The sequence below is a fragment of the Bolinopsis microptera genome, chromosome 11 (assembly GCF_026151205.1).
Source record: "Bolinopsis microptera isolate Bmic1 chromosome 11, MBARI_Bmic_1.0, whole genome shotgun sequence".
Taxonomy (NCBI): Eukaryota; Metazoa; Ctenophora; class Tentaculata; order Lobata; family Bolinopsidae; genus Bolinopsis; species Bolinopsis microptera.
This window is the reverse complement of record NC_087082.1, coordinates 20,095,385-20,122,712: the sequence shown is the minus strand read 5'-3', so window position 1 is coordinate 20,122,712 and position 27,328 is coordinate 20,095,385. Positions and strand designations below refer to the sequence as shown.

General features: G+C 36.6%; 3 protein-coding genes across 5 annotated transcripts in view; 2 read left to right on the top strand and 1 right to left on the bottom strand.

The window, feature by feature from the left end:
• The window catches only part of LOC134823558 (ethanolaminephosphotransferase 1-like), a 35,749-nt gene extending 19,745 nt beyond the window's left edge, over positions 1-16,004 (bottom strand). For both annotated transcript variants that reach the window (XM_063835081.1, XM_063835082.1), the window contains exons 1-2: positions 15,818-16,004; positions 15,464-15,532 (exon numbers count right to left, since the gene is read on the bottom strand). In XM_063835081.1, coding sequence (XP_063691151.1) covers positions 15,464-15,532; positions 15,818-15,985 — 237 coding nt within the window. In that variant the 5' untranslated portion in view covers positions 15,986-16,004. The remainder of the gene's footprint in view (positions 1-15,463; positions 15,533-15,817) is intronic.
• The window catches only part of LOC134822809 (chitooligosaccharidolytic beta-N-acetylglucosaminidase-like), a gene marked incomplete in the record, with an annotated part of 941,725 nt that overhangs the window by 470,819 nt on the left and 443,578 nt on the right, over positions 1-27,328 (top strand).
• LOC134823562 (uncharacterized) overlaps positions 21,004-27,328 on the top strand; it is a 35,537-nt gene continuing 29,212 nt past the window's right edge. For both annotated transcript variants that reach the window (XM_063835087.1, XM_063835086.1), the window contains exons 1-2: positions 21,004-21,069; positions 21,659-21,764. In XM_063835087.1, the coding sequence (XP_063691157.1) occupies positions 21,009-21,069; positions 21,659-21,764 (167 nt within the window). In that variant the 5' untranslated portion in view covers positions 21,004-21,008. The remainder of the gene's footprint in view (positions 21,070-21,658; positions 21,765-27,328) is intronic.

The window sequence follows — 27,328 nt, the reverse complement described above, 5'->3', positions numbered from 1 at the left end:
CAAGTAGATTTATCAGTGTCACTGTTTCCACTGCTTCAGATACTAAGCAATGACAACAGTAAACTAAGGTAAAGTTGGAGGACACTTTGTTGCGGCGGTGTGTAACATAATATAGGTTAATTCATAATTAATTAACTAATTTAAATAACTTTTAAATTTATTTATTAATGACAGGAACATGAACTAGGAAAGTAAGGTTATCAGATCCAATTTGTATGAGCTTATCAGAGCATGCAAATTGGATCTGATAATCCTGCTGAAGTAACTTGTGATTGGACACATTTTATCCTCAAAACCAAAACCCCATCCGGTCACCTCTGGGCAGGAGTTACCATGGTAACACTGGGCAGGAGTTACCATGGTAACACTGGGCAGGAGTTACCATGGTAACACTGGGCAGGAGTCCTAAATTCCTAGGCTAGTGGTCCCCTCTGGGCAGGAGTTACCATGGTAACTCTGGGCAGGAGTTACCATGGTAACACTGGGCAGGAGTTACCATGGTAACACTGGGCAGGAGTTACCATGGTAACACTGGGCAGGAGTCCTAAATTCCTAGGCTAGTGGAGTTCAGCATTAAACTCCCCATCCGGTCGCATCTGGGCAGGAGTTACCATGGTAACACTGGGCAGGAGTTACCATGGTAACACTGGGCAGGAGTCCTAAATTCCTAGGCTAGTGGAGTTCAGCATTAAACTCCCCATCCGGTCGCCTCTGGGCAGGAGTCCTAAATTCCTAGGCTAGTGGAGTTCAGCATTAAACTCCCCATCCGGTCGCCTCTGGGCAGGAGTCCTAAATTCCTAGGCCAGGAGTCCTAAATTCCTAAGCAGTCGTAATTTCCTGCGGCATTAATGACCTAGCTAGGTATGGGCAGTCGGCCAGGAGTCTAGCGGACAATTTCTGTCCCCGTTTTATAGACTCTTGTAACAATAACAAGAATACCGAGTTTATGTTTTGTGCTTTATCTATGACTAAATTTAACTGGTTGAATGCAGAGATTGACGCTTTTAATATCATGATGTTGAACCTGGCTAAGGATATTCCAAATCTGAGTTTTTTCGATGCCCATGCCGTGATCTCTTATGAGATTTCATTACTCTATACAAAATTCAAAATTCACATACAAATCTATAAATAATCAAGTACGTTCTCCTCAGTATTACTCAAGCTCAGTGCGATAGTCCCTTATTACGTAAACGCTACAAACAAATTAAATATAAATAACACCTCACAAAACTACACAACACAAAAGCAACCACTTTATTCGATTTCTATTTTTTAGCCAAATCAGTTATTTAAATCATACTGATAAGGCCCTAGATAAGTACACTTTATTTCACTTAATTATCCGATTTTAGCTTAAAATAATAATATAATTTACTTTTAGATCTAGATAGAAATCATATCACGATTCTGTAGCATACAGGACCTCCGGTTCTCGTGAAAGAATCTGATTTGAACTATAGTTTTATATACTATCGGTATCACAATCATAATATTTAGCTCTAAATGGAACCCACTGTTACATCTGAAAACAAAGTCAAGATCAAATGTTCAAGCTGCAGCGGCTGGTGTTACTCTATTAAAAATATTCGCACATGCTCATGGTGCCAAAGTAATGTCCATGTCAAATGTTTTAAGGATAATTTAGGCTGTACGAGTTGCTGTGAAAGTATCATTCCTGGATTTCACGCAACCTACTATGAAATCTATGACGACTACAGTAATCTTAATAGTGACATATTTAATCCGTACGATCAGAATAGTCGATTTAATCTTATTGGCGACGCCATGACCAACGAAGAGCATCAAGATTCAACTTGGAGCAATATTTCATCTTTCCTAACTAGTTGTCAGTACAAACAACAACGTAACGTGAAAAAATCTACCTGCTCTCAACTTAAAACATTTTCTATGAACATAAGATCCCTTATTAAGAATATAGATCAACTACGTGATGATATTGAGACTTATGATAAGTATGATATATTGTGTTTTAACGAAACTAATTGTACTTTAGGGAAATTACCGAACGGAATAAACGACGTTACCTTAGATGGATTTCATGAACCATTTATCCAGGATCCAATTCGCCCATCTGGAAAAGGTGGGGGGCTAGCCATTTATGTACACAAACGTGTAGTCGATTATGATAAAATTGATATTTTCACTCCAAACCCTGAACCAACTAATACTAGTGGCGAATTCCAATTTATTAAGCTCCATCAGTGCAAAGGATACAACAGAACGAAAATAATTGGCAATGTTTACCGTTCTCCCGCTAGGAGACCTGAAGCGTTTCTAGAAATTTTGAAAAATACGCTGCACAACCTAGGGAGACACACCCGTAAACATATGACGCTTCATGGAGATTTCAACCTTGATTTACTGAAGCACAGCAGCGACCAAGCATGTCAGAACATTATAGATATTGCTTCCTCTTACGGTTTTATTCAAATTGTATCACGCCCAACTCGCCTAACGGACCATAGTGCCACGCTTATTGACCACATCTACACAAACAATCTTGAGGATACAATAAGCTGTAATGTCTTAACGACAGATATGTCGGATCACTTAGCAATAGTCACTACAATAAATCTTGATAACACGCCAACCAGCAGCTACCGCTCTGCGTCTAACTCACAAAATGTATCTCAAACTGAAACACGTAGATTTAACGACACCAACAATCAAAAATTCAGAGACTTAATTATAGATGAAAGTTGGTCAGAAATTTTTAACAATACCAATGATGCCAACGAACAGTTCAATAATTTTAATACGGCTTATAATAAGATATTATTGGGCAGGAGTCCTAAATTCCTAGGCTAGTGGAGTTCAGCATTAAACTCCCCATCCGGTCGCCTCTGGGCAGGAGTCCTAAATTCCTAGGCTAGTGGAGTTCAGCATTAAACTCCCCATCCGGTCGCCTCTGGGCAGGAGTCCTAAATTCCTAGGCTAGTGGAGTTCAGCATTAAACTCCCCATCCGGTCGCCTCTGGGCAGGAGTCCTAAATTCCTAGGCTAGTGGAGTTCAGCATTAAACTCCCCATCCGGTCGCCTCTGGGCAGGAGTCCTAAATTCCTAGGCCAGTGGAGTTCAGCATTAAACTACCCGCTTATCAAGGAATATTGCCTGATATTATACACTGTTACCATGATAACACTGATATTATACACAATTTAATTAGAAAATCCGGCTGATAAGAAGTAGAAGTAGTAGTACGTTAGAGATTAGTAAGAATAGAGATGCTATATTTATAAATACTTAATGAACCAACATGAGTATAAAAGAACCGGCCACTGTGGTAATCCATTATTCAATATAATAAAACCTTGTTTAAATCTCATATATTGTACGGTTACCATAGTTACTCATATATATTGCTGCCTCGATAGTATGGTGTTTCTGTTTGTACTGTTATTAACTTTGGTTGGAGTGGGTATGACACAAGATGTCGGAGCCAACACAGACAAGGCAGACAAGGCAGACAAGGCAGACAAGGCAGACAAGGCAGACAAGGCAGACAAGGCAGACAAGGCAGAGTCTATTACTACAGAGCTTAGTATTTGCCCTGGTTAGATATTTCTTAATTATTATTATCACTTGGGTAATCTTTTAACTGAGATTCCTCTGCAATATTTTATTAAACAATATTTATCTGGTGATATTGTGATGACTAGCAATTTATTGTGAACATCTCTCATCTACTACCGTTTTCAGAACATAGAGAGACGCTGAGAGACCTGATAACCTCAAACAAGTGTTCCAACAACGAGCGAATCACCCTGACAGACTTAACTGAAGAACTGGCTGAGGAACTAGCAGCCTTGCTGTTGGAAAGTGACTGGCAGGCGCTGGTAAAGAAGGTAGAGGGTGCACGTGCTCCCCCCGGCCCCCCACCAAATTGCGTACGGAGGTGCAGACCTAGCTGCACTAACGTCTGTACTAACAGCTGTTACTGGGACTGTACTCGCGAGGATGACTGTGGTGGACGATATTGCCCTTAAAACAGCGAGGATATTAAGTTTGGAGAACAAAGGACTCGTTTACTGTTTATACTAAACATGATCTATTTATGATTTTATTAATGACTTGTTTAATGTTTTAAATACTAAACATGATCTATTTATGATTTTATTAATGACTTTTTGTGTTTTAGTATTGAGACTTTAATCCTATTTGAATTTTGAAGACGAATTTGGGAATATCTATTTAAACAGTATTAAGTATAACGCAGTAAGAATATGATAATATTTTAATCTTAAACGTATGTTTAATATTCTAAAGTTTCACCAACATGTAAACATCATGATATCCCTGGTGTACCGAGAATAATCTACAAGTACCACAGTTATATTATATTCTACCAGTTTAATACTAGAACCCCAGTTTGTAAGTATAATAACCCGGTCCCTATTACTTTACACACGTTCAAAATGGCAATGTCTTGTAACCGTGAACTGATATAATTAGGTACAAACCGGGTACCGTTTACTGATAAAAGTAACACGTAAACATGAGTGCCGGAGTGCGTCACTAAATGAAACGATTTGTCCAGTTCACAGCCAAATTCGTAGTAAAGAGATTAACTTAATACTGCTGATCTTTTAGACAGATCATATCGAATATCGGTGCTGATATAATGACCCATTTCCAGATCTGAGATGAACATTCATTGTAAAAATACCTACAATTAATAATTATCGTACGTATAATTAATAATTATCACGGCACTACATTTGAACCTCAGAATATTTCTGATTTTGTTAAGTGATTTAAAAGAAATCGTGCAGGCGTGAACCTTCTTACAAGTTACAAGGTAGCTAGGTAATACGATAAAGTGTCGTTATGATACAGGGTGGGCCAAAAGTCAGTGGGCATATGTTGGCCTTAATAGCTCCGCCGTGCTTTATATTTGAGAGCTGTTGCTTTGCAGATGGCATACTGTACTTACTGTTTCGAGGATTCAGTCGTCAAAATTTGAAAATTCGAATATTTTAGACCACGCCCATTCAATATTAAAACACTTATATTGTTTTCTCTGAACATATGAGTGCCTAATTTTTTTCAGAGACGGTAGATTATTAAATGTTGCATATGATCTGAAAACATGAGGCAAAACGGATTAGAAATGACGAAGTTATCAAGCATTTTCTGTATCTTGTTAACAACATTGACTGGGTGATTATGTGACACCGTGACACGACACCTTAATTGGGCACCCTTAACAATTCCCATAATGTTTAACGGGGTGGTTAACGGGGTCACCTAATCACGTGATCACACGTAATGAATAAACTAGTTATGCTTCATATCTCGGTCATCTGAGAAGCTACAGATCTATTTTTTTCACGACTTAAACGTAATTCGAATGGCCAAACACAATTCAATAAAATTTAGCTCAATCCGACTATCCAAACTATCAAATAAATGCAAAAATGAACCTTCATTTGAAAAAAATGAACTCTAATATTTATCGATTTGACAAATTCCTCGAACCAGTGGTGGTAGTAAGTCATACCAGAAAGAATTATTTCAATTGGGCACTCAGTGACTGAGCTATTAAGGCCAACGTATGGGTACTGACTTTTGGCCCAACCTGTACTATACAGGTGTCCCCGTTCTTATTGGGTACGCTAATTCTGGCAAATTCTTCAAACAGCTGCTTCAAAACGTCTTATCTGTTGTTATTATGTAACATATTATTATTACTCCAAGTTATCCCTTCTCAAAGTAAGTATGTTGACTAATGTTGACTAATGTTGACTAATGTTGACTAATGTTGACTAATGTTGACTAATGTTGACTAATGTTGACTAATTGATCAAAGTTCACAAAAAGAAGTAGTCGTTATTTTCGCAGAGAATCACATGATCTCATAAATAGTCAGGTTTAACGTATTAATATAGTTAAACTAACATTTACTTGATATTCTGACAGTGGTTTTGCTTGACTACCGTTCAAATGTTTATTTTCCATTCTGTTCTAGCTATTATAGTGATGGTGAAATGTGCAGGTAAGACGTACTATACTGTATACTCTATACTATACTTCTACTGTACTTCTACTATACTATTACTGTACTATTGACACTGTCTTCAAATTTCAATTTCTTTCTTTTAATTGAGAATAGTCCGAGATACAAAATATAATACTAGTAACACGAAGAAAATCGTATCTATGTGGACTACAGTTAACAGGTATTACAATGCTATTATTTAAAACTCTTTCAGTAGGTACGTCATTTGAACTGGTTGACAGATTGGGCGAAACAATAGCACACAGAGAAATAGGTCTGCTCCTTTATAATAACGGGACAGTATGTGATAGTACTAGGTCTGTTGACCAAAATGCTGCCAATGCCATCTGCAAAGACATGGGATTCTCATCAGCAGATAAATGGGTTGCAAATGAAACAATGGAGTGGTTCCTACAAAAAAGCTTTCGTAGCAGTCTTGAGAAGATTTCATGCCCAAACGAGTTTAGTTGGTCCTCATGCAGCTACGAAATGAAGTCCAGTAAATATTGTGCTGATCATGGCAAAGACGTGTTTCTAAGTTGCAACTGTCATCACCAATCTTCCTGTCCTAAAGGAAGATACTACCGTGACCATTGCTTGTGTTTCCAGTGTCCTTCAAACACCTTTAAAGACACAGTTGACCTCCAAACATCTTGCAGTAGTTGCCCGGACTCTTCTACTTCTGATCCCGGCTCTGACCACTGTTCCTGTCCAGCTGGAATGTTCTGGAAGGAAGGAAGGTGTAACCCTTGTTCCAGTGGGTCTGTGAGTCAACAAAGTTCTCTAAAATGTGTGGAGTGTCCCCCAGGTTCTTCTGCAGTCAATAACAGCACATCTTGTAGCTGTCCCCCAGGTAACGGGTGGGAGTGGGAGGTAAGACCACGTGATTCCCAAATAAGGAGATGTTACTCAGAAGGTGGTTACTGTAGGATGTGCTCACCTGGGTCTTACACTAACACACACGTGACATCTTGTGAGCCGTGTCCAAGATACGCTTCATCAAGAGTGGGCTCGGAGTACTGTATCTGTCCAGCTGGAATGTTCTGGAACAAAACTACATGTCTCAACTGTAAGCAGGGATCTGTGAGTCAGGAGGGTGCACTTCAGTGTCAAATTTGTCCTCTAGAATCAGCTGCTGACACAAAGTATTCCTTCACAAACTACTCCTTCACAAACTACTCCTTCACAAACTACTCCTTGTGTAATTGTCCAAAAGGGAAGATTTGGAGTTGGGATTTATACGGGATAGGATCATGTGAGAGTATTGATACTCAAGGGCAAATAAAAGTATCTGCTATTTATGTTGTTATAGTGCTGCTGTTACTTGTTATATTAGTTCTCAGTTCAGTGGTGATCTTCCAGTACAGAACACAGAAGAAAGAAAGGAAAACAATAAAATGTTTGTACAACAGAGCAGAAACAGATTCTGTTCTACGATTAGTGATAGATGATTTTAATTAACAGCACACCGTGTACTGACAGTGTAATGAAACAAAGTTGATTTTAAAAAATAAAATGATCCAACTCATTAGCACCTAAAACACGATCTAACAGCATGAGATTTAGACTGGCAGTGAATAAGTCGCCTAAATCATCCATGTTACGACTATTTAAACTAAAATTATAGTGTTTTTCTAACAGTGGTTTATTTGTTACCGTGTGAAATGCAGCTTTTGAATTGTTTTTCTCTGTCTTCTTATTAATCATATTGTCCAGGTAAGAGGTATTCATAATTAACATTATATATATTATGCATATTATTGGTGGAAATTCTTTCCGAATTATTTAAGTGTGATTTATCTCAATATGCGTTTTCTTTTTTTAACGACGAGATTAATTAATGTTATAACTTTAAAAAATTTTATTCGCTACATTTCAAATTTGGCACTGAAGATAGCTGGCAGCCACATTCATATTTTTATGGCATGTTAAAGATTATTTTAATTCTGTATTATATTATAGACTTTAATTCTACGAGCTTTGAATTCGAAATTTACGTTTTAGCAGTTGCTTATGGCTTCAAAAATTAAAGTACCAGCCAACTTTGGTGTAGAACACATCAACTCTCCTGTACACGGAAATCTGCTTCTGAAGCTGAGAGATGGACAAGAGATCAGAACTAATTCCATGATCATGTCCTATAACAGTCCTGTTATTGACAAACTGACCACCAACTTATTTCAGGTAAAAATATTAAGAGCAGGACAATACTTTTAGTAAAATTAGTGACTGTACAATTATGTGTTTGCAATAAAATGTCTACTATAGGCGATATTAAACTTATTGTTATTATAATAATTAATATCTGGCACATTTCAGTCGTCTATTGAGGTGGATGATTTTACAAAGCCAGCAGTCGACTGTTTTGTTGAAGCGATGTACTCTGGTGAAGTTGATAAACTGGAAAAAGACATCTTTGAAGAAGTAAACAAAATGGCACATGTATTCGATGTGTCCTGGTTGACTAAGAGGTGCCTGAAGTTTTATAAAGCAGAAGTACTAAAGTTTGAGAACAACTCGTACGAAGAGATGTTGTTTGCTTGTGAGATTGCTAGCAGGGCTCATTATAATCTGAAAGACAGCAGATACGTCAGCTGCTTTGTGAAGAATGTTACTTTCGGTGGAAATAGAAAATTTGTCTTCTTACAAAGATACATGGCTGGTTTTGCTGAACTACCTAAACATCGGATTGACATGTCCCTAGCTATCGCTGCAAATGATTTAAACATCATAGGTAATTGCCTTATTACCTACGTTTCCTTAGCCTTAAAATGCAAGGGATTAGATGAGAATTCTCTGTACATTCTGAAAAAGCTGGATGTCCAAAAGTTCCGCCGTACTTTTCCCTCTGAATTAAATGAGTTGACGGACTTCATTGCTGCTGTCACCGGAGATTGTGAATGTGCTGAAGTGAAATCTTGTGTAGAGAATCTTATTGAAGGGAGGAATAGTGAAGATGTAAGTAGCTCTAAAGAAGAGCTAGAAGTTGATGAAAATACTGAAGATGTACAAGACAGTGATGGTGAGGATTGTAAAGATGTTGCTAATCAAACTGAGGAAATAGAATCAGGTATATGATATAATATGTAATAGGTTAATTAAGGTATTTTTACAATTTAAACTCAGAATTTGTCATTTGTTATATTTGTTCTCAGTTCAATGCTGATCTTCCAGTACCTATTGAAGGGAGGAATAGTGAAGATGTAAGTAGCTCTAAAGAAGAGCTAGAAGTTGATAAAAATACTGAAGATGTACAAGACAGTGATGGTAAGGACTGTAAAGATATTGCTAATCAAACTGTTGAAATAAAATCAAGTAAGAGATATAATATGTAATAGGTTAATTAAGGTAATTTTACAATTTAAATTTTCACAATTCTTTATTCTTATGCGTAGTTAGTGACACGTTATCGGCTATTTACACGTCGTATCAATCAATTGTTCCATACTATATAATATTTAATATATTTCTAGGTTGGATACAGTGTGTAAGGAACACATACTACACCCTGTCACACTACGAACCAGTACAGATGATAACTAACACTACACAGTCAGGGAACTATATGTCTGTGTATTATACTCTACCTGGAGAAGGTGGGAGTAGTGAGAAAGCAGTTGTGATTTATAGAGATGCAACGTCACCTTATCGGTGGAGTTATTTTATTGCGGGATGTACTCCAATCAGTTCCAATACACAGTTTCTAAACAATGTACCAGCAGATAAATTCAAACACTGGATAATAACCAAAACTTCTACACACCTAAAGTTAGTATGTAACAGGAGGAGAGTTCTCAATTTCAACTTTGCTACTGACTACAAACTTTGTGAGAATAGTCACCAGGTTTGGTTGAAAAGGTGCACGAAAATAAGACTTTTTAAACGTTCTAATCATTATGATGACTTACTTGTTTTAAATACGGTCGGTTAGTTTATGTAAATTAGGCAGATCTGACCTCTAAACTAAAATTATTGGAAATTCTGTCCGAATTATTTTAGTGTTATCTTATTTACCAACTGAACAGTGTAAACACAGTGTACTTGTTATATACACATAATTCAGTTGTGTACTTATTTATCAACTGAGGTCAGTTTCAGATGATATTATATCTCGATGTGCGTTTCTTTTTTTTTAACGACGAGATTAATTAATGTTATAACCTTTTAAAAATTTGATTAGCTACATTTCAAATTTGGCACTGAAGATAGCTAGCAGCCAAATTCATATTTTTATGGCATGTTAAAGATTATTTCTATTGTTTTGATTTGATTCTTCCTCACGACTTTTTGAATGAATAGCACCTTTTTACTGTTTAATTGTTGCCAATTTTTTATACAAATAATTAAATTAGAAATTGTTTACTGAGTCTACACGCTACGGTTATAATCAATTATTATAGACTTTAATTCTACGACCTTTAAATTCGCAATTTATGTTTTAGGAGTTGGCTATGGCTTCAAAAATTAAAGTACCAGCCAACTTTGGTGTAGAGCACATCGACTCTCCAGTACACGGAAATCTGCTTCTTAAGCTGAGAGATGGACAAGAGATCAGAACTAATTCCATGATCATGTCCTACAATAGTCCTGTTGTTGAAAAACTGACCACCAACCTGTTTCAGGTAAAATATTAAGAGCAGGACGATACTGTTAGTAAAATTAGTGACTGTACAATTAAGTGTTTGCAATAAAATGTCTACTCCAGGCGATGTTAAACTTATTGTTATTCTAATAATTAATATCTGGCACATTTCAGTCGTCTATTGAGGTGGATGATTTTACAAAGCAAGCAGTTGATTGCTTTGTTGAAGCGATGTACTCTGGTGAAGTTGATAAACTGGAAAAAGACAACTTTGAAGAAGTTAACAAAATGGCACATGTATTCGATGTGTCGTGGTTGACTAAGAGGTGCCTGAAGTTTTACAAGGCAGAAGTACTAAAGTTTGAGAACAACTCGTACGAAGAGATGTTATTTGCTTGTGAGATTGCTAGCAGAACACATTATAATCTAAAAGACAGCAGATACGTCAGCTGCTTTGTGAAGAATGTTACTTTCAGTGGAAATAGAAAATTTGTCTTCTTACAAAGATACATGGCTGGTTTTGCTGAGCTACCTAAACATCGGATTGATATGTCCCTAGCTATTGCTGCCAATGATTTAAACATCATAGGTAATTGCCTTATTACTTATATTTCCTTAGCCTCAAAATGCAAGGGACTAGATGAGAATTCTCTGTACATTCTGAAAAAGTTGGATGTCCAAAAGTTCCGCCGTACTTTTCCCTCTGAATTAAATGAGTTGACGGACTTCATTGCTGCTATCACCGGAGATTGTGAATGTGCTGAAGTGAAATCTTGTGTAGAGAATCTTATTGAAGGGAGGAATAGTAGCTCTAAAGAAGAGCTAGAAGTTGATGAAAATACTGAAGATGCACAAGACAGTGATGGTGAGGATTGTAAAGATGTTGCTAATCAAACTGAGGAAATTATAGAATCAGGTAAATGATGTAATATGTAATAGGTTAATTAAGGTATTTTTACAATTTAAACTTTCACAATTCTTTATTCTTAAATGCGTAGTTAGTGACACATTATCGGCTATTTACACGTCGTATTGATCAATTGTTCCATATTATGTAATATCTAATATATTTCTAGGTTGGGTACAGTATCAGTGGGGCCGGGGCACCCACAACTTGTCACCCTACGAACCAGTACAGATGATAACTAACACTATGTCACGGTCATTAAACCAGATATGTGTGAATTATACTCTGTCTGGATTAGGTGGAAGCAGTGAGAAACGTATTGGGATTTATAAAGATGTTAGAACCAATCAGTGGAGTTATTATATTGTGGGATGTACTCCACGCAGCTACTGCGAAAATTTTCTAAACAATGTACCAGCTGATAAATTCAAGCACTGGATTATAACCAAAACTTCTACACACCTAAAGGTAGTGTGTAACAGGGTGACAGTTCTCAATTTCAACTTTGCTACTGACTACAAACCAGGTTGCGAGAATAGTCACCAGGTTTGGTTGAAAAGGTGCACGAAAATACGACCTATTAATTGTTTTCGTGATTTACTTGTTTTAAATACAGGCGGTTAGTTTATGTAAATTAGGCAGATATGACCTCTAAACTAAAAGTAGTGGAAATCCTTTCCGAATTATTTAAGTGTTATCTTATTTACTAACTGAACAGTGTATACACAGTGTACTTGTAGTATACACATAATTCAGTTGTGAACTCATTTATTAACTGAGGTCAGTTTTAGATGATTTATCTCAATGTGCTTTTTGTTTTTTTTAACGACGAGATTAATTAATGTTATAACTTAAATTCTTAAATTTTATTAGCTACATTTCAAATTTGGCACTGAAGATAGCTGGCAGCCACATTCATATTTTTATGGCATATTGAAGATTATTTTAATTGTTTTAATTTGATTCTTCTTCACGACCTCTTTAAGGAAAAGTTCCTTTTTACTGTTTGATTGTTACCACCACATTATTAAATTAGGAATGCTATTCTGAGTTTACACGCTACGGTTATAATCAATTATTATAGACTTTAATTCTATGAGCTTCAAATTCGCAATTTACATTTTAGGAGTTGGCTATGGCTTCAAAAATTAAAGTACCAGCCAACTTTGGTGTAGAACACATCAACTCTCCTGTACACGGAAATCTGCTTCTGAAGCTGAGAGATGGACAAGAGATCAGAACTAATTCCATGATCATGTCCTACAACAGTCCTGTAATTGACAAACTGACCACCAACCTGTTTCAGGTAAAAATATTAAGAGCAGGACGATACTGTTAGTAAAATTAGTGACTGTACAATTAAGTGCTTGCAATAAAATGTCTACTATAGACGATGTTAAACTTATGGTTAAATTCTAATAATTAATATCTGACACATTTCAGTCGTCTATTGAGGTGGATGATTTCGCCAATCTGGCAGTTGACTGCTTTGTTGAAGCGATGTACTCTGGTGAAGTTGATAAACTGGAAAAAGACAACTTTGAAGAAGTTAACAAAATGGCACATGTATTCGATGTGTCGTGGTTGACTAAGAGGTGCCTGAAGTTTTACAAGGCAGAAGTACTAAAGTTTGAGAACAACTCGTACGAAGAGATGTTATTTGCTTGTGAGATTGCTAGCAGAACACATTATAATCTAAAAGACAGCAGATACGTCAGCTGCTTTGTGAAGAATGTTACTTTCAGTGGAAATAGAAAATTTGTCTTCTTACAAAGATACATGGCTGGTTTTTCTGAGCTACCCAAACATCGGATTGACATGTCCCTAGCTATTGCTGCAAATGATTTAAACATCATAGGTAATTGCCTTATTACCTATGTTTCCTTAGCCCTAAAATCCAAGGGATTAGATGAGAATTCTATGTACATTCTGAAACAGCTGGATGTCAAAAAGTTCCGCCGCACATTTCCATTTGAATTAAATGAGTTGACGGACTTCATTGCTGCTATCACCGGAGATTGTGAATGTGCTGAAGTGAAATTTTGTGTAGAGAATCTTATTAAAGGGAGGAATAGTGAAGAGTCAAGTAGCTCTAAAGAGCTAGAAGTTAATGAAAATACTGAAGATGTACAAAACAGTGATGGTAAGGATTGTAAAGATGTTGCTAATCAAACTGAGGAAATAGAATCAGGTAAGAGATCTAATATGTAATAGTATAGGTTAATTAAGGTATTTTTACAATTTAAATTTTCACAATTCTTTATTCTTAAATGCGTAGTTAGTGACATGTTATCCGTTATTTACACATCATATCAATCAATTGTTCCATATTATGTAATATCTAACTTATTTATAGCTTGGATACAGTATGAGTGGGGCACACCCTACACCCTGTCACCCTACGAACCAGTACAGATGATAACTAACACTACATGGCCAGTGAAGATAAGAATGTATTATACTCTATCTGGAGAAGGTGGAAGTAGTGAGAAACATATGGGGATTTATAAAATTGTTAGAACCAAGCAGTGGGGTTATTATATTGGGGGATGTACTCCATACAATCACAATGCACAGTTTCTAAACAATGTACCAGCTGATATATTCAAACACTGGATAATAACCAAAACTTCTACAAACCTAAAGGTAGTGTGTAACAGAGTGACAGTTCTCAGTTTCAACTTTGCTACTGACTACAAACCAGGTTGTGAGAATAGTCACCAGGTTTGGTTGAAAAGGTGCACAAAAATACGACCTTTTGAAATTTGTCATGTCTTACTTGTTTTAAATACAGGCGGTTAGTTTATGTAAATTAGGAAGATATGACCTTTAAACTAAAAGTAGTGGAAATTCTTTCCGAGTTATTTAAGTGTTATCTTATTTACCAACTGAACAGTGTATACACACAGTGTACTTGTAATATACACATATTTCAGTTGTGAACTCATCTATCAACTTAGGTCAGTTTCAGATGATTTATCTTAATGTAATTGTTTTCTTTTTTAAAAACAACGAGATTATTTAATGTGGACAAAACATACAGTCATTGATTATTTTCAAGTTAAATTGTGTATTGCAACATTTATATTATATCACTTCGCTGTTGAAAAATCAATCAAATTCGCTGCATATAAAGGACATGTATCTGATGAGACATGAAGGAGATTCAGTTTATTTGCTCTGAACAGCTGCAGCTTATCTTATTAGTTTTATCATATTGTAAGAGTGCTAATTGGTATTTTTCATGATTGTCAGTCGTCAGATTGTATGTTCACTCACTTAATTAATTCAACTTTACTTGAATATCATTCTATCCATAATTAACACATAAATACATTTAGCGTTTTGATCCAGACTTGGAATGCCAGGTTGATTAAGGATACATGGTTTCAGCTTCATGCGATGTAGATTGTAGGTATTACATTGAACAAAAATTAATTATGATACATTTTTTGCAAACTACAGATACTCTTATTTCTGAAATCGTGCCTTGGTTATGTAGTAAAATATATGGTATGATTTATTCTCTTAATTTTAAGAAACATAAGGCACCTGAATATAACATATAATGTAAAACTGTAAAAGAAGGTAAAGATAAGCAGTAATTTCAGTACTGACGTCAACCTCTATGTCCTTGATAACAAGTTGGTGGTATGTCAGTACATCTTTTAACATAAATTTAACAGCAATATTCAGGAACAAAGGGAAGCTAATTGCATTACAAAGGAATTTGACTCTGCCTACATCAGTTCTTAATCAGGATATCAGATTACTTGTAATACCATCAATATACATGACATGCTACAATTACTGTGTAGATAACAACACAAAAAGATAGAGTGTGGTGGACAAAATGGACTTAAAATTAAAGGAACACAATTTGACATGAATTACCCCTATCGAGATCATGGTGCCAATTGAAATTTGAAAGATAAGAAATGAAATTTTCTTACTGTAACACCCCAGTTCCATAGAGGATGCATCACATACTTTGAAAGAGGGGATGTGTCAATCGCCGAATACTGAAATTATACATGTTAAAAGTATGTAAAACAACTAAAGAAGATATTATCATGAACCACAGACAAGACTTTTCAAGGACACCTTTTCCTTGAGGTCACTTCCATAATTTATATCTGGCGTGCTGCCACAAGTAAAATTTCAACTCATAATTCCCAAACATTATATTGTGTCATTTCCAAGCAAGCAAGCATTTTAGGTACAAAAATATCTAATTTCATACCGTTTTCAAGACAATGAACTATAATTAACACAAATCACAACAATAAACATGCTGAGAATGATACCTTGTATCTAGTGGAAAATCCAACAAGTGTATCAGGTGAAAGCTGAGGCATCTTATACAGGTATATGTAGTTCCAGATACCACGTTTGACGTTCTCTCCGTTATTTACTGTCTCCCTGTCACTGGAGGCTTCTGGTGCTTCTAGCAGCTGCTCGACATCACTACTCATTGCAGTTTTTTATCATACTGTATTACGTGAAGTGTCACAAATAAAAAATATAGAACTGAATATGGTTGCTTTACTTAGCCAATGTCCATTGTTATTTGTAGTTCCAACCATTCAACCAAGTCTTACTGTTGTGTTACTGTCCTGTTTGAAGAAAAAAAGTCAGACTCAGCTCAAGTTCTTCAAAGTTATGTTACCTACTGCCAATGAGTGGCACTAAACTGGTCAAGCAAACTACAAATTTTCACCATGCAGGGATTCCACTAATTTATAGAAAAATATAGTCTAGTGGCGGATATGTTAATAAATAGCATTTTATTTAGATCGTATTCATGATCTAAAAACAAGTGTTAAAAATTCAAAACGTAAAAAACATATATCTGAGGCAAAATTTGTGTACATTAATTTATTTTTAATCAATCAACTTTATCCAAAAATTCGATACAAAAAAGTCATAACAAAATTCATAACAAAATTAGTTTATACGACGACAAACTTTTATAGTAAATACTGTACATTCCTAAAACTACTACTAAATATACTACACATGATACAGAAGCATGGAGTGCTACAACGGTGAACAGGTGCATGATGTGAAGTGTGTAGGTATGTATCTAGTGTGGAGTGAAAATGGCGGGAATCGTACTGACCAATGAGAAGTGTGAAACGTGGGAGCCTAATATGGTTTGATTGATGTTATAAGGGTTATCTCCTTTCCCTAATAAGAGCATTTTTACTTGTCGCAACAACCGGGATAAAGATAATTTTACCCAGAATACATTACAACAATGCGACTCATAAATAATACTCCAATCCGGATTTTACATTTTATTTAGAGTTAGTATTATGCTCAGATCCGTGTCAGATTGCATAAGCATTAAGCTTACGGTTGCATAGAAATAGAAAATATGATTTTGATAATCAATATATTATGTGATTATATGCAATATAATATGAGACACCATTATGGATTGGGAAATTGAGCAGCCATCCGCACAAGAAATGCGGCTGCATTTCTTGTTTATATTAACTCTTTGAACCAAGGCCAAGAGTACTGGAAAGATCGGATAAACAACTCTCTTTAGCTTCAACACTTCACAGCAAGTAGTCCAGAGTGGCTGTTTGTAAAACATATTTAACAATTAACTACTGAAACCGTGGGATAGGATCCCCCTTGGAATTATTGCATTGTACAATTGTAACCAGATAATTTAGATAATATTCATTAAGTAATAACAATTGCAATGATTCAACTAAATAAATTTGCATCAAACATAAGTTCGGTGTCCAATGTGAAGATACAGTGGATGTTTGATGTACTCATCTTTTGACGAACGAACGAAAAGGAACCACTTAACTTTTGAGAAAGAGAAAAAAAATATTCAATTCGATTGAATCATGCGATGTAATTGGCAGAGTACAAGTAAGCAGCGAAGTGGGATGTATGTTGCTACCATAACGGTAAATTCGTAAGATCAAGCTCGACTTTGATCAAAAATGTCCCCCATTGCCCTAACGATTATTTAGATATGGTACTAGTATAACACTGTTCATAAAAGCTTTCGTGAACAGTGTACAGTCATCATAAAACTAATATAAACGGTCTAATAACTATTATTATACGCTGCCCGAGTGCATGAAGAGGCTGCATGCAAAGCTTAGCCTCGCAATGCGCTACAACCATAAAGTCCAACATTCAATAAGCTTGAATTCATCACTTCACAGTAATTTTCTTCGCCATCAGTCTGATTATTCGACCCAGTAGACCACATACACCATTTTCTTTGTTCCTGGTCTTCTGTAGAAAAGATTTAGAGTACAGACAACAAAGAAAAGTATCGAATATTTATTTTTTCGTCATAGCATGACTTTTTGAAAACGAAGCCAATATAATCAGTTTGAAATTACTGTTTAAAGTGCCGGTCAGTTAAATATATAAATATTGTAATGAATGTTTCTGCAAAGCATATACAAGGGTGTATTGTATAAAGTGTGACTTTTTTCCACTTTAATAGTTTTGAACAGAATTAAACTTCACGGTTATTTTTAACTAAATTTTGTCAGAAATATAGTTGAATTGATAAAAAGAATATCCTGTCATCACTCCTGGAATAATGAATATTATATGTTTATTGCAATAAATATAATAATCAATAAATTAGAATAGAAACTTGTCTTCTTTTCAGCTCACTCTTCTGAAACCTCTTCCTCTACATTCTCAGCCTCATCATCAACTTCATCATCTTCATCATCAACATCATCTGAAATTGACATTATTCATGTAATGGCTGAGGTCCAAGATTTTCAAAATCGAATAAAAAAGTTTTGAAGATCTTCCTTGCCCGGACAATCTCTTCTACATCACAAATGATCCCTAACACATATTTTGAAAGTTTTGGGGTGATTAATCAAAAACAGTCGGATAAAAATATTTTTAGACTCGATTTTCATTGGAGGACTTCGCCGCGCCGCGCAAACTAGCATTCTTGCTGCGCATAGCTGATAGCAACGATCTTGATGGGTTGGACATCGTTAATCAAGATTTTCACTACGCCAGATAAACTCGATTTTCATGCACTACGCGCGATAGAAAATCGCTTGCGCAATTTTATGAGCGCTGACCTTTGACCAACAATATTTTCGCACTTCGGCTTACTGGGCCGCGCTCAGCCTGTCATTCCGCCTAATCTCTATTCGGAAATGTTGTTTACAACATTAAAGCCTGGGGTCCTCAGGTAAACTTCGGCTAGGAACAAAATTTTTGATAGGAACAGAAGCAAATGATAAACATTATTCTTTACTGTCAAAAACAGCTAAAATGTTGATTTCGAAATTTTTTTTCTTGAGACCTCTAAATTACAGCAAGCTCAAGTTCTTAAATTAGCACCATAACAAAATTAAGTAATTTGTGAGAAGTAAAAATTGATGGGGACTTGAAATTTGATATGCATAAATTTGACACCTAGTGACACAATGTGATGAAAACTTAACTTAACTTTATTTTCACATAGCCATGTGTATACGCATACTGCGTAACGCGCTTGTTTCACCGCTTTGGGCGGTCGTGCGCTACCGCAAGCGAGATCGAGAGGGCTCCGGTTAGAGCAATTTGTATAACTTCTCAAAAAGTCACACTTTCTATGGTACTCCCTGTAGATCAAAAATTTCGAGTTCTGGCATGAAACAGTTGTTGATTTTTGGATTTCAACTTTTAAATTTTTTGTTTTTAGGTTTGAAAAGAATTTTGAATCCGAAAATTTAAATTGTTTAGCAAAAATTTAAATTGTTTTGCAAAAATTTGTGGAGTTGGACTCGTCGACGAGCAAAAAGGCTAATATAACCACCACACGCACTCGATAACTTTGCCCAAGTTTACTTGTAGCAGGACAGCTGCTTAGAGTTTAGTCTCGAATACTGTTTCCAGAATACCATATTATGTTCTATAAAATATTTATGTATTATATTGGAGGGTACCTTTGTAATGGTGTCATTGTTAACACGGAAGCTTACTATTTTTTTTGTAGTTTTTGATTATTTGATTGATGTACTGTTCACAAGCAAGAGCCACTTTGGTCTACTTGCTGTGAGGTGTCTCAGCTACATTATTTGATTGTAGATAAATGATCTCTGTCACCGATTACAAACTTTCAAAGCCATCATTACACGAACACAATCTAGCTGCATTTACTCGAGTTTAGTTGGGACAGAATACTGGTTTTGTTTAGGTAGATACATGATCAAATGAGCGAGATTTAATCGCCCTTGTACTGTAGTGATAATACAAATCAATTTTAAGAATTATTTTCCTATAACTCAAACGCAGACCTGTTAAAGAAGCTTATGATGTTGTTGCACAATTTGGGTCGGTCTAGAGCGATATCATTCACACTTAGGCATCAAAAACAATCTTTTTGATCATTCATGTGAAATAGGATGAACATTTTTCATGTATGTGGAGTTGGGTTGCACTATCTGACTTTCGGACAACTTTCTCTGCTCAAAATAAAAGCAAGCTTTTGCAGCTTTTAAAAAGGTTTTTACCAGAGTTTAGTGCCAGATAAAATGTTGGTCCCAGAAATTTCCTTTTTTGAAACCACTTTTCTTTGGTAATTGAAAACAGATATATCCATTCTCCCAAGCTGTTCTTAAAATCTCCCTCCTATAATCTCTTGCATTGTAAGCAGTGGCATAACGTTGCCTGTTGGCGCCCCGCCAAAAATGCACCCCCCCTGTTTGTGCCCCATCCCATTTTGGCGCCCCTCCCTAAAATTGAACAAATTAGGTGATTTTAGAGGATACGCCGTTAAAATCTCTAAAAAAGTGTGTTTCTAGAGCAAAACGCACAGTTTTGCTAGTACCCCAGTTAAGTTTTTCAAAATTGTCCCACATTCAAACGACGATTTTGCGCCCCTCAAGATGGCACCCCCGGACGCCAGGGTCAGCGGGGCCCTTCATTTTTCTCATTATATAATCAAGAGGCTTGCATATGAACATATTGACATGGGTGTAGAGTTGAGCCTGTACGGAACCTAGTAGTTTCAGTTCCTTGTTTAACTTGCCGTACAGCAAGGACATCCACTACTTTAGCCCGGCAAGGCACATAGCTCACTCCACAACTCCGAGTCAAATGTTTCATATATACTAGCCAAGAACACAAGATATATCCTTGTGTGTTTGGGAAGCGCTCATTACCGGTCATTACATCATTACTGATGCAGTCAGGCAGAACTGCTTCCTATCCCTTCAGTTTTCCCACATTCTCTCTAGCTTCGTAACTGCCAGAGAAGTCTCTTAAACAATTACTAGACATTATATCACATAATATCATGCCTCGCAGGCTGGGATATATAATAAAGGCCCTATTTTTAAAGTATGTACTAGCTCCATGTGTTAAGATATTATGTAGATCCTACTTCTGCATTCGATCGCATTTTCTAGGCATTTATTGCCTTCCGCAGAGACTAGAGAGGTAGTTTCAAAGTATAATGCCCCAATCTAATTAAAACTATCTTGCCAGCTTATTTGGATGTCTCGTGCAGAAAACCGACTTTCTGCTATTTCAACAGACTCTTTCGACACTTCATCAGGTAAACTAATTCTCTGAGTTTGGTTTGTTTTGGCTGTGTTTAAAAAAGTGTGACAGCTTTCGGCATGAAAAGCACTGACTGTATCTTCCTTCTTTATTGATTGAAATTGAATGAAAACACTATTATTTGCACAATGCATCGCAACCATTCATGAGCCTCAAAACGTGGTTGAACGGTTTTTACTCAGGATTTTTGTACTGGAATGGATTTTGCTTATTATTGTAAGTTTTGTTGTGTCTTGTTATCTGCTGTGTCGTGCTGCTGTGTTCTTTTCTCACTAAACATATCAACTAGTTCAAATTTACTATCTAATACATTCAAATATGTATTACATAGTTTGCTATTTTAATAAATTCACATGCTAATGAATTTTGATCGAATATATTTACACAATAATCATTTGCCAATTGCATACCAAGAATTCATAGTTAATGGCTTCTGTTTTTCAGTGAACAATTTAATTCAACTGAGTCAGCCATTCTTCATTAAAACTGCTGTGGGCATTTGTCATCATAAACTTCTTATTTGAAACTTTTGTTTTTTGTCTCTTTATTGTAATTAATTAATTAATTAATTGCTTTACTTTCAGTTGACAGTGACCAAAGTTTGTCGGAATGGTTGGCAGATATCGGATTGTCACACTTGACTAAAGTTCTCACAGACCATGGCATTCATGACATAGCTACTCTAACCATGTAAGTGTTTGGGGGTTGCTTTGTATCTTGATAGTTAATTATGTTATATGAAGAAACGAAAAGATCTTAAAGCACATCAACGTATTTTGTATTGTTAAAGAACGGCCCAATTTCTATTGATAAAATTAAAAACAACATTATACCCTATCACCCATCATAATATCCATCTGCAATCAAGTTATTCAAACTCTACTTAATGTTTTCGGAAACGTGTTTAGTCGTATTATTTCCTCCACTTATGTAAAGTTTTACCATAGTAGTTAGTACCTCTACCAACTTACAAAGAACTATACTGGTGAACAAACAAATCACCTGTTCAGCGTCTTTGCGATTATCCAACCAATCAGAACTCAGAATATCCCTTTCTCCGACCAATGAGAACACAGAATATACCTTTCTCCAACCAATCAGAACACAGTATGGCTACTTAAGAACTAGTTTCATATCACAGTTACATGTGTGATCTGTCTCCTCAACTACTCACACTCTATTTTACTTGTCTACAACTTGCTTTTCCTTTACAGTTTGCAATGTAATAATATCATGTATAGTGCTTATCTTAGGAGAATGTTGATATTTATATTGCTTAGTTTTATATCATTCCTTTTTTCATTGTTTTAAACTATTCCGTTTCTTATCTTTTTATCTAGATCTAAGGCAGGTTAAGAAGCTGAAATGTCTGCCAGCTGATTGAATTAAACGATTCTAACCATAATGATAGCTACCAATACAATAAGTGAGAGATAAATAGAGACAATAAGTACTGTATCTTAGCTTGATAACTTGATATAATTAAGTTTAATTCAGCTAATATTATGTTAATTTGTGTTCTTATCTGATTGTGTGTAGAATTGTGCTCACATCTTTCAAACTCGATGCTAAAAATGTCATCCATAACCACAAAACCACACTATAGCCCCCTTCGTGAACTACGTTACAATCCAGTTGGCAGAAGTAGCCCGTCTTTAGTCTTGTAGTCCAAGTTTCTGCCTCAGTTCACTTGTCTGACCCTGAGGGTAACATGGAGCAGCAGCCTTCCACTCAGCTGTCTCACTTTCTCTCTCTCTCTCTCTCTCTCTCTCTCTCTCTCTCTCTCTCTCTCTCTCTCTCCAACTCGCTGACTCGCAACTAATGATCAATTACAGACTGTTCTAGAATATATGTTAAACAATGTAATATAACTCTAACTTGGTTTCTCCCTCTGGCACTCCAACAGTCTGGCATCGTGCCAACATATCACGTGACTTGTCTAACAACCAATCAGACTATCAGAGAGAGGTATAATCGGGGCCTAACCAATCACCAGCCTCCACACAGGGGGTCTCAATACAAAGGAACGAGTCCAGCCTTCTGATTGGCTAATAACGATCACGTGACACTAGTGAGCTGCTCTGATTGGAGGTTGGTTGCCTGAGGGCTATTATACCATGTGGAGGGTTGTATAATACAGCGCTCTAATGTTTATTACAAGAGGTGGTTTAAGGAGCTCGCTGGCGTGTGTCTTGTTGTCATGGTAATGCTTGTCTTGTTAAGGTTCTTGTTTTGTGATATCTCTCAAACCTTCAATTATCTCATTTCTCTCTCCTCGTAGATTGTGTGATTTGATTTGAAAATATGGCACTAGTTATTTAACGTCCGTTTATAATCGTAAGTAATAGGTGACTGTGGCTGAAACAAGCTCTGAGAATAGACAGATGGAAAGTCCAGCTTCAATCTGCAGCCCACCGTTCAGCGATTTTAGCCAGACCTTCGCTATCACGTACGATTACGATTAGTTGAAGTTCGTGTTAGTGGTTACATAATATAATCATATTATGTTAATATTATCCCGGTTCTAAGCGAATTCTCAAATTTGTCTAACTTTGCTTCACTTGAAGACTGTTTTCATTTGTCATTTGGCTCTATGAATATTGAGTTTAACGTTTTTACTGATTCTTAACCTACTTCCTTTCTACTCATAGTTTAAATTCTGTCACGACGATTTGCGTTTTGAAAAGATTTTCTTACTTTTCGTCGAGCGTATTTTCTGAATGACCTCAGTGTTGTATTATTAACAGTTGATTGGTTGTGCTAAAATACTTGACACTGTGTAACAGGTGACATGACACGTGACATTGTCATGGTTACAGGTGTTAAATAAGACTCCTCCCTGTATATAACCTGTTAAACTCTGATATTCTACATGTATCAGCTGCTTGTGTAGTTATAAGCGATAATACCCCGCTCTGCTGCCTGCGTGTATCGAATTATCCCAGGATCACTATCACGTGACCGCTCTCAGCCAATGAGAAGCTCTCATTTCCGACAACAGCCAATCAGGTGACGTTAAGTTTATCCGATCATTATTCCAAAAGAGTTGACGGTATTGTGTGAGGAGATGTACAAGTTTACATTGTTTACAGCACACCTTACACCTGACAGTCATGTCACGTGTTACCATGACAATGTCACGTGTCATGTCACGTGTTACCATGACAATGTCACATGTCATGTCACGTGTTACCACACAATGTCACGTGGTTTACCACTAATTTTCTGTAGAAGTTTAGGGCACTCCTTTTTTGTGTAATACCACTACCTGTCATACAGTTAATTGTAATGGAAAATAATTTTATGTCGCTCAAAACAGAGGAGGATAAAAGCATCTCTAGAGTTGTTACGCCCTAGATCCTCGACTACCCACAAAACACACGGACACCCCTTTTTAGTGTAATGTTCTTACAGTTTAACACTAATATATTACTAATATATTACTAATATATTACTAATATATTACATAAATATATATATACTACCTCTTAATGCTACTCCTTAATGCTACTCCTTAAAACTAAGTTCCTTAATACTACCTGTCTTCCAAACACTACATAATAATACTATCTGTCAAACTGGTAATTATAATTATTCTTTCTGTCAATATTAAGGAAGAGAACGTTAAACAAGCCCATCTAACGAATACAGGGGGTGGTACAGCTGTGGTACACTCTACACTACCTATATCTAATACTGTGGTACACCCTGTACATGTAAATATAATACTTCGTCATCACTGGCAGAACTTTATAAGGAGACAGTCTGACAATTTCTAATAATATCTACGAATAACATCACTATTTTCTAAAACAGTACACGAGTATAACAGCTAGTAGTCAGAACATGTCAGAGAGAGGTTTAACAGTACAAACCTGGGAGGTGTTTGGGAGGTGTCTGGGAGGGGTCTGGGAGGGGTCTGGGAGGGGTCTGGGAGGGGTCTGGGAGGGGTCTGGGGGAGGGGTCTGGGAGGGGTCTGGGAGGGGTCTGGGAGGGGTTTGGGAGGGGTCTGGGAGGGGTCTGGGAGGGGTGGGGTCTATTATTTCATAGGTGTTTTAGTTGTCAGACCTAAATATACCTTTACTACCTCACAAATATTGGTAGAAGTCTGCTTGGTGAACATTGCTGAATACTGTGGTACATGTAATGTGCCCTTACATTGCATGATAATGTAATGTAGCAGGGAGGATAAGTAAAGGGCACAGAGCGTTCAGGCTGCAGCTCTTGTATTATTAACGTACGTTATTATGACAATATTATTATATCCTGCTGTAGTGAAATATGCGTCAAATCAATTCGTACATTGCTCTAATAAATAGGAACATATTGTGATCCTAGTGTGTGTGTGTGTGTGTGTGTGTGTGTGTGTGTGTGTGTGTGTGTGTGTGTGTGTGTGTGTGTGTGTGTGTGTGTGTGTGTGTGCGTGTGCGTGTGCGTGTGCGTGTGCGTGTGCGTGTGCGTGTGCGTGTGCGTGTGCGAGAGTGCAGGTAACATTGTTAAACGTAATTTTTGTGATTACAGTCTATACAGTACAGTACAGTGTGATTACAGTATGATGTGTGCTGTGTAATTACAGTCTGCCTCTACTCAAAGTTAGAACTTCAGTCCCAAATAAGACACCTAATCACGTAGTCTACATGTATACACACTGTATATGTGAGATATCTTTCCCAGTAGAGCTACTAGTAAAAGAGCAGTTAAGCTTGTAGTAAAGATTGTAGAAGAGTTGAAGTGGAGGTATTTGCTGTCAGAGTGACAGAGATTTACATAATCTGCTTTAACAAATTTTAGTGGTGTAAATTACCAGCCTGTTACGTGCCTGCTAGTACCAGAGTACCAGAGTACCAGACAAGGTGGTGCCTGTGTGATATTGTATAGTCTACCTTCACAATCTATTGTACAACTAACAGTGTGATAATCACTGCTGTGCCGTGGTTGTTGCTCCACTTACAGTTCATCTAGCAGTGCAGTTTATACAATAGGATAGCTCTCTACTGTAATCATGAAAATCAGAATATTAATGTTTAGAAAATCAGAAATCAGAATATTAATGCTCAGAAGAGACTGAGAAGAGTGTTTTAGCGGGGTAAGATGGTAGCGGGGCACGAGAAGACTCGTTTTAAGAGAGGAACTGAGAGAGTAATGCCAAGTGTCTGGTATTTCTATACAGTAGTGACTGTGCGCGCGCGTGCCCACGTGCGTGGTGGATTGACAGGGTTATTGTGTGTAATTCCCATACTCTCAGGGTTATTATTTATTTATTATGTATTGTCTGGAGAGGTGATGTGTTGGTGAAGTGTTAAGTAAACAGTCTCTCCAAACACATAATAACATAAACCACACACTCTCCAATGTAAACCACACACAGAACACACAGTACACACTAACACACCCTTCACCTTGTACATTAACTTTACATCCTTCCTGAAAAGGCACCCCAATGTCAAGACCTCCAACCCAAAAAAGGTGGGTGGATTTCTGAACCATGATTTGTGTCAGGGCTATGGTAAAGTAAAGAATTGAATTTACTGTTTGGACCTAGCTTAACATGGGCAGGTCTTAGGATAAAACAATGGACAAAACTGCCAGCCAGCTCCCACGAGCGGTATTCCTTATAGTGTAAGGTCACAGCATTATGACGACGGCCGTTGTATAGTAAATGTAGCGTGGAATTGTGAACAATAAAACTTTACATATAACTTATCTACCTACACATGTGATAAGAGATCCCAAGCAATGACGTGGTAGCCTTTTAAAGGTTTACGATACGGGAAACAATGGAATTTGTAACCTAAGTCAGGAAGTGTACACTGAAATACCTGCAGATGGGTAACAACATATCATTACTCCTGATAGCTGAAAAGCTTAAACACAGGCACTTAACTGTGAAGCTCACGTGAGTTCAGAGCTATTTCAGTTACATAAAACAGCTCAGAATACTAAGTTAAGAATAGCTTGAATTAGCAGCATAATAACATAACAGTTACATAAAGCAGTTCAGAATACTAAGTTAAGAATAGCTTGAATTAGCAGCATAATAACATAACAGTTACATAAAGCAGTTCAGAATACTAAGTTAAGAATAGCTTGAATTAGCAGCATAATAACATAACAGTTACATAAAGCAGTTCAGAATACTAAGTTAAGAATAGCTTGAATTAGCAGCATAATAACATAACAGTTACATAAAGCAGTTCAGAATACTAAGTTAAGAATAGCTTGAATTAGCAGCATAATATCCCTGATGTGCTATA